We start from the raw sequence: 8,492 nt of genomic DNA on the forward strand, positions 1-8,492 counted from the left end.
AGCCGACGTGTCCTATTGGCTCTTGCACGTCCTGATGTTTCTTGGGGGCGGGAGCTTATAGATTATGTCTTTAGACGCCAGCTGGGAGGGAGAGCGGGACAAACACCAGCTGCATCTGGAGTGCAGCCAAAGGCGATTGTGTGGCGGGTGGGTGTGTGTAGCTGTTTGTGGCACCAGTGCGAAAACCTGACTCTTATGACATTCTCTTTGCTTTTAGTGAGAATCTCGATATCCGAACGTACTGCCAGTGACATAACAGCTGTAATTAAAGCATCCTTTGACAATCTAGTGTCATTTCAGTAGTTTAATTCGGTTGGGGGGGGGGGCGGGCTTGCACAAGCTCTAGTTCACCCATTGCCCTAAAAGGCATCAGCTGAGGAGCATGCATTTATGAGTAATTCCTTGGACTACTTTGAAATGGACATAAACCAGAATTTATTAAATTTCTTCATGTAGGTGATAGAAATAACACATGATGAAACTATAAACAGACACCGTGTCTTTTGTTAGGCCTGACAATCACATGCAGAGTGTTTTTCACGACTACTCTATATATGAAGTTGCATTTTCTAGAAATTGGACTTCATTATCAAGATATTCCAAGATCACATTTCCACCATTATTTAGTGGGGATTCTCTGCTGCTTATCCAAGATTCTAGTGTCTGGTCCAAAGGCAAAGCTTCTCCAGATGTCGGGTGGCAGAGTCGTAATTTCTGAAAATCCAGAAAAAAAGGGGGGGGGAATACCCTGTTGTTATATCACAGCTCTCAAAAGAAACTAAAAATATTTGAACGATAAAAAATAGTTGATTTACCTTAGCTGTGGTTTTGTTGTTATCATTCTTAAGGTTTGCTAAGGAAGCTGCAAAATCTATCACTTTACCAATGCTCCAGTTACTACTAAAGAACATGGGTTTGCTTTTCTCCTTACTCTCTTTAGGTAAAAACACTTGGAAGTAGATTCTCTCTGTCTGCAATAGAAAATGGCATTGATGTGGCTTTAGAAAGGAACATACTCCTCAGAAAGGAACTCTACAAAGAATCAGGGTCAGGTAAACCAGAGAGAAAAGGTAAAAAAACGAAAAAACCCACATATCCTCCCAATTGTAAAAAAAGAAGAAGAAGCATACACAGAACGTCCCCTCCCCAGTGCCACTACCACCAGCTGTTCATGAGGCAGGCAGGCAAAGAAAACATCAAGTCCCTACTCTTGCTCTAGCTGGGATGGTTTCGTTTCATTTTTATTAGCTTTAAAAATGTGTTGTAGAAAGGGGGTTATTGGGATGTTTTTGTTTTTATTATGTATTTTCTGTTTTTTATATTGTGATTTTATGTTGCGAACCACCCTGAGATCTACAGGTATAGGGGTGTGTTAATAGGGATAATGCTTCTCTTTTCATTGTCCTATATGGAAATACTTTTGGCAGAAGGTAACTAACGATCAACAGAACTATACGGAACAACCTTACATTTACAGAGCAAAATATCCTCTTGAACCCAGCACATGGAACCTCACAAAAGGACAATACAAATGGACTCTCGGTGCAAAAAGACTGATACTAATGAATTGGAAAAATAAAAATGTGGCTCCCTTCTACGATTGGATCGAAGACTTACACAAACTCGTAACATATGAACAACTTGCATATAAACGCAGACTTGCCATGGGCAAATTCAATGATATTTGGAATCCATACTTACAAATACTGTACCGGTAATAGGTTAAGATCTGGTGAAATACAATAACAAACCTTGTAAAATATACAATTTTGGGTTCCCCCTTCCCCCCTTTGTTTTCTCTTCTGCAAGGATTCTGTTTCACTTTTTCTTTTTTGTTTGCGTTTCACCATGTTTAGTGCATGTATGGTTATGTAACTTTTGAACAATTCCAGGTGTTTCCATCCTATACCATATTTTACATTTGGACAGAGTTTAATATACAAAGTTGCTGCATGTACAGTCCCTGTGGGAAGAAGATTTTACTAATGGGGCTTCATTGCTCTTTCCTTCAGGTCCTGCAGTTATTTAAATTGCTCTACAAGGACAGTGTAGTAGACAACACTCTCCTACACTTGCATTCTATCGAGGGCAGGAGGTAACCCCTGCCCCCACTTTAGAAAACCCTGAACAAACACAATAGCAGAAGTACAGAAATCACGTTTGCTTCACTAAATATGGCAGGAACTACAATATTTGGAGACAAATGAATGTGACTTACCTGCACCAAGGACTTATCCCCAGATGCATGCATTTTCAGTTTCATTAGGGCCACCTTTGCTGCTGTTTCGCTGTTCTTTGCTCCTCTGCCTCTTTTACTCACTGTGGCTTTTTTCTTAGAATCTGAGATTTATGCATGGACTCATTTTAGTAGCTATCACCAGTCCCTCTCATTTTGCTAAAAATGAAATATGCACCAGCATGAATGTTAAAGCTTCTTCAGAACGCGTGCACTAGAGCAATGTGCAGCCTCCTCTTGCTTGTGTACATAGGATGGAACCTTTTCTCCGACTATATGCTTGCCAGTAATCAACATGTGTCACGGAGAATAGGCCGCACCAATATATAGAACTAGAGATGTTCAGGGGAGCTCAGATACGAAGGAACCAACTTGATCCCACAGGCCTGTCTGAGGGATAGTTTCACGCAATAAAAAAAATTACTTCTCAATTACAGTTGAGAACTTGTGGGAATGAAAGTGGTTCCGCTCCTTCATTATATCTTGCTAGCACTCAAGCTACAGTGTTTTAGCATTAGGAACGACTTATTCCTGCATAGGATTTCCACTTAAGTCTCATAGGAAGTAGACCCAGACATAGCTCAAGTACACAGAACAATAGGACAAGTCTATTGCTTTTAGGAATCGTAGAAAGGAGATGGAAGTTGCATAACCCAGCCTTACTTTCAGGAAACAATATGAAATATGAAAAACATAGCCTCTCTTATCCTCTTTCTGTATCAGAAACCTTATTCACAATCCTATGGCCCCTGAAAGGGCATCCTAGGGACCGTAGTAGATCTCTGCCTTGGCCATGGAGAGGGAGGTCCATGAACAAAGGAAGTCTGCTCTAAGAAGACTTACCACCGTGGGTGTGGAAATCTGTGCTCTCAGTGCTCCAATAGCAATAAAAGTGGGGGGGGGGGCATTCCAGGGGCACTTTATCTGCTGGAGCCAAAGCTACTGTTTCTCCAATATGTTCCCACAACAGGAAAGGAGGAGTACATCCTAGTCTACGTACAGTCACAAACATTATGCAGCAGAAAACTGTATTTTAGCAAGTCTTACTGTACCTACCTACAATATCTTTAACAAGCTGCTGGGTAACAGCCATGCGAGGTTTAGGGATTTCCAATTTTTCACATTCGTGGTCCAGCTCATGGCGGTGACTGAAAACAAAAGATGAAGAAACTCTCACTAGTTAGGCTACAGGCTAATGAAAAGTGAGGTTGCTTAGATTAATTAATTTGCTCACCGAAAGCAAAACTGCTTTTCACAGGAAGGGCACAGCACAGGTACAAGTTCTTTTCCATCGCAACCTTTATATGTGCACAAGAAAGATTTATGGTGATCTGGTTTCACCTCCCCACTTTTTAGATTAGCCTAAGACAATTTCAAAGGAAATTCATGTTACTTACAAATACACATCCTAAATTCTATTGAAACATAACCAGACATTTTCTCCATCATGCATCACAGCTATTTAGTAGCTCTCTCTTAATAAAGAGAGGATATTATGTTCTTAATACAAGACCACTTTTGCCAAATGCCAGGTAGAAAGAGACTGAGTAAAATAAAATATGTCCAGGAAGTTACTTCTAATGAACTAATAGAAGCCATTAATCTAAAAGAAGTGCTCATATACACTAAAATGCCTATGATTTACCAGTAACTTATAGGCAAGAAAAAGGACACCATAAAAGAAGAACAGCAACTTAAAGCAACCAATTCACAACTTAAGGTAAATAATAAATATTATCTAAGCAACCTAGGGGGGAAAGGGAGAGAGTGGTCTGGTTTGCATGACATGCTAAGACATATTATGGGTTAGGGTGAACATGAGAGCTTGCAGACTCTGGAAGAGATCACAGCTGCTTTGTTCCAACACACTTTGGTGCTGCCCTGCACTTAGATAAGCCATGTCTTGCCTTAGCATGCCATCTGAAACCAGGCTTGCAGTTTAGCTGTTTTCAGATGAACCACAAGCTGTAACCAAGGTTTGCCTTGTGCGTTATGACTTGTGGTTTGTCTGGGAGAGCTAAACCATGAACTCTGGCTTGAATGATGTGCTAAGCCAAGCCATTCACCTAAGTCTCAAGGTGATTTACAATCATACAATTAAAACATAATTTGGCAATAAGATAATGTGAATTGCTTAACGAAAACTTACAAAGCATTGCTTGCAAAATCATTCAGAATGAGCTTAAGGGAACTTGACTGTTAACTAAAACACTCCAGAGGTGTTGAATGCTACAGGTGATTAAAAATTATCTACTTACCTCAGAACAACCATGTTCAGCCCGACTTCTGTGCTGAAGACTTAAAATTACAAAAAATAAAGACCAGCACATCATTAGTGTGTGAATTAACGGAGAACAAAAAAAGATTTGGCACATTTTTTCTGAAAATTGGGTTAAACCACAGAGCCTAGGGCTTGCCGATCAGAAGGTCAGCGGTTTGAATCCCCGTGACGGAGTGAGCTCCCGTTGCTCGGTCCCAGCTCCTGCCAACCTAGCAGTTTAAAAGCACGTCAAAGTGCAAGTAGACAAATAGGTACCGCTCTGGCGGGAAGGTAAACGGTGTTTCTGTGTGCTGCTCTGGTTCGCCAGAAGCGGCTTTGTCATGCTGGCCACATGACCTGGAAGCTGTACGCCGGCTCCCTCAGCCAATAACGCAAGATGAGCGCCGCAACCCCAGAGTCGGTCATGACTGGACCTAATGGTCAGGGGTCCCTTTACCTTTACCTTTATGTTGTTTCCCAGCCCATCCATCCAAATGTCTGAATCAGGGATGGGGAACTCGTAGCCTTCCAGATGTACCCTAGATTATAACTTCCACCAGCCCTGACCAGAGGTCATGTTGGCTGGGCTGATGGGAGCTGAGAATCCAACAGCATCTCAAAGGTGACAGGTTCTCCATCCCTGGTTCCACTACAGATTTTAACCTCAGAGTTGGGACTATTTCACATATATATTATTGTTCTTCTGTTTCTTTTAAGCGCTACAAAAACTGATGGTGCTATACAAATAAGAAGAGCAGAGCAATCCTAAACAGACAGATATTCCAGAAGGCAGTTAAGCCAGTGTATTTCCTGCATCCTAACTGCTCCTGGCCTGTGGATCAAGACCAGATTGTGGGTGACAGTGTAAGCTTTTATTTTCTGCCCTTCCATTGTCTCCCATGGGGTGAATTTAGTTACACCTGCATTTTTTGATATGTTATATTGAGCTTTGTGGGCAGGACCAGTGAACAAAGTGAGTTAGGATGCAGTGCAACTTTGTCTATCCTTCTCACCCCACCCCACCACTCCCATTCTCACCCTTGACATGCCCTTTGGGGCATTTACTCTGACATTGCTTTTGCTGGTTTGACTTAAGCCAGCAGAGCTATCCCTCAGCACCCATAAATAAATATGGCTGGGTCAAATCATCTATGTCAGTTTAAAGTGTGGGGAAGGATATGCCTGCAGGGAGAGATTAGGATGTGGTATATCTGAGGAGTTGGGATTGCAGCATAAATTCTTTCTTACCAGAAGACTCCTGAGCAGCCATCACAGACAAAAGGGAGAAAATCTAAAATGAAAAAGATAACACTCAAGTGAATTTTTGATATTTTTACTTTTCTGTTTAGGTTACTTGTGTCATTTTAAACGTGGTTCTTTCATTTTTAATTTTTGTGCATGGGTATTTTGTAATATTTCATTTGCTCTTTTAAGAGAGGTTGTAGAGAGCTGTTTTTGGAAATGTAAAGCATTGTAGAAGTGATTTAAATGAGTTCATAGCCATATACATTTTACAGGTGCAATTACCAGTGAAAAAAATAAGATAGATAATCTCAAATGTCAATCAACACCTGTGCTGAACCGAAGCTGACCTGTTCTGGAAGCTTTGCTAATGCCATCTTGATAGTCACAATAACCCCACAGTTAACTGGTAGTTGTTGTAGTAATGAGCTCATATATGTTTATATTCACTTGCTTTTATATAAGCTAATTGGCTTGCTTTGCTGTTATCCTTATCTGTGGGCTTGGAGTGCTGGGCTCTGAGCCCAGAAAGGGGAGCTAAGTAAGTATCCAACTTTCTTTAATAAAGCACTAGAACTGGCCATTCTTGATTAAAGGGTTTTATATTGAGTGCAAGCTACGTTTTGTGATAAGACCATAAAATAAAACTTAAATAAAAGAGAACTACTCTCCTACACATATATGCACACACACTTGGCCTGGCAGACGTGAGATCTAGCGCATGTCCTTTTCTATCTAAGCAAATCAGCCTTAGGATAAACACCTTTTTGCCTTCAGTGATAACCAGAGTCCTGGCTAAACTCCACTGGCTACCAAGCAACAGTCCACGCCCACTTCTGGAAAGAGCCACGCCCCTTAATTTGGTTACTGTCAACTATCTCCTCCCCTTTGCCTTTGCCTTCCACACCTATAGAAGCAAAAAGTACAGAAGAGTACATTAGTCTACACTTCCGGAAGGGCAGGAGCAGGAAGCCGCTCTACCCTCGAATCTTCGTCCAATTCCAACTCGCCCAGTCGCCCCTCAGAACTTAAACCTGAGACTCAGAAGTGGTACCATGAAGGTGCACTTCCTCCTACCCCGCCACAAAGAGTCCCATGCTCTGCCCTGCCGCTCAAGGGCTCCTTACCAAGCTGCCCGCAGCCCTCCACTTCACAGTGCTGCCCAATCTCCAATTCCGCCATGTTGGCGTACGGCGCATGCGCGCGCCGCTACCATGTTCCGGCGGCTCTAGAAAGGATAAAATCGGCTCCTCCCGAGCCGCGGCATTCCAAAGACCGCCCATTGGGCGTCATCAAAGAGGACGAGCTTGAGAGATTGGTGGGCCGGGCTCTGTGTAGGAGGGGCGCCTACCCGCTGTCACGTGACGTCTGCCCTCTTTCTGATGCCGGTGTGTGTGTGTGCGCGCGCACAGCCCATTTATTCCTATTTAAGTCTTGCCCGTTTCCATGGAACTTACTCCCAGGTAAACGTGCGTAGATTTGCAACCGCATTTTTTAAAAAATGTTTTATATTCTACTTTTTATTTTATTTTAAAGTTCTTAAAAACTTCCAGAGACCTTAAAAAAAATCCAGAGACATACAAAAGTCATACAAATTCTAGAGCTTTCCCACTCGCCTAGACAGTATAAATTACTACTATTTCACTTACCCAGGAGTAAACAATGGGCTTTACCTCTGAGTAGGTATGTCTAGAGTTGCATTATTAGGCATTAAATCAGTTTACTAGAGAGTAAGAGCCCAATTATTTCATGAGGGTTGTTTCCTGTTAAGTAACTATAATTTACAGTCCATCTTAAACCCCACTGGATGTGAGGGATTTACTTCTGAGCAAGCATACTTTGCACTTTGCTGTCAATCATTGAAGGTACACGCGGTGACTCGTGTGCGGTTCATAACTGCTCTCATGATGACCACCGCTGATCAGTAGGAATCTTCCTTGCCATTACAATTTAAAATGACACATTAATCACCTAGGGATCTCTTTGATTTTTGAATCTATACATGTAAAGCGAAGGATTAATCAAAGCACGCTGTTTGGTAGTCACGCCTATTGTAAGCTTTATGACTAAAGCAAGATGTCATGGCACGAATGCTTAGCTCTCCGTATCTTGGTATCCTTAATAATGCTGGATATTTACGTTCATTTTCAGTTTTTTCAAACATAACGGTGGATTCTTTGTACCCCTCAACGAAGCAAGAATCGTGTAAACTAGGTATTCTGTATAAAGCAATATTAAACCATCATGCTGGATTTCCACCTCGGGTTCCCGAATCCAGATCCTTCCTAATACAACAATTTGGGGGGTTGGGTGGGGTCAAACCTTAAAAATCCGAAAAATGCGAGTAACATTGACCAGCCTCGATTCTGATGGATGGCAACCCATGAAAGCTTATCACAGAATTATAGAGTTGGGAGGAACCCTGAGGGTCCAGGAATATGCAATTGTCCCATATGGGGATTGAACCTACCTTGTCATTATCAGCACCACACTCTAACCAACTATCCAGACTAATAATAATAATAGTCTTATTTGCATTTAGGTACCACGAGGCCCTTAAGGTTTCCCAAGTTTTCAATCCGGCTCTGTAATAATAATAATAATTTATACCCCGCCCATCTGGCTGGGTTTCCCCAGTCACTCTGGGCTGCTTCCAACAAAAGATTAAAAATAAATACATTAAAACATCAGTCATTAAAAACTTCCCTATACAGGGCTGCCTTCAGATGTCTTGTAAACGTCAGATCGTTTATC

General features: G+C 41.8%; 1 protein-coding gene across 1 annotated transcript; it reads right to left on the reverse strand.

Moving 5' to 3' along the window:
* Positions 1–418: 418 nt before the first annotated feature.
* ZFAND1 (zinc finger AN1-type containing 1) lies at positions 419–6,928 on the reverse strand. The gene is made up of 8 exons (XM_035125034.3): positions 6,866–6,928; positions 5,745–5,787; positions 4,495–4,534; positions 3,471–3,598; positions 3,293–3,384; positions 2,219–2,340; positions 816–971; positions 419–714 (listed from the first exon to the last, which is right to left on the reverse strand). Exons 1-8 carry the CDS (start codon positions 6,918–6,920, stop codon positions 544–546), a joined length of 807 nt encoding a protein of 268 aa, XP_034980925.3. The 5' UTR covers positions 6,921–6,928; the 3' UTR covers positions 419–543.
* Between the last annotated feature and the right edge of the window lie 1,564 nt (positions 6,929–8,492).

The sequence above is a fragment of the Zootoca vivipara genome, chromosome 8 (genome assembly GCF_965207765.1).
Source record: "Zootoca vivipara chromosome 8, rZooViv2.hap1.1, whole genome shotgun sequence".
Taxonomy (NCBI): Eukaryota; Metazoa; Chordata; class Lepidosauria; order Squamata; family Lacertidae; genus Zootoca; species Zootoca vivipara.

What these genes read in the sequence shown, in the direction of transcription:
- ZFAND1 (XM_035125034.3), bottom strand. Translation starts at nt 6,920, where the DNA reads ATGGCGGAATTGGAGATTGGGCAGCACTGTGAAGTGGAGGGCTGCGGG. An exon ending in GGCTGCTCAGGAGTCTTCTG is followed by an intron (nt 4,535 to 5,744) that starts GTAAGAAAGAAT and finishes TGTAATTTTAAG; the next exon opens with TCTTCAGCACAGAAGTCGGG. An exon ending in GCTTGTTAAAGATATTGTAG is followed by an intron (nt 2,341 to 3,292) that starts GTAGGTACAGTA and finishes CATAAATCTCAG; the next exon opens with ATTCTAAGAAAAAAGCCACA.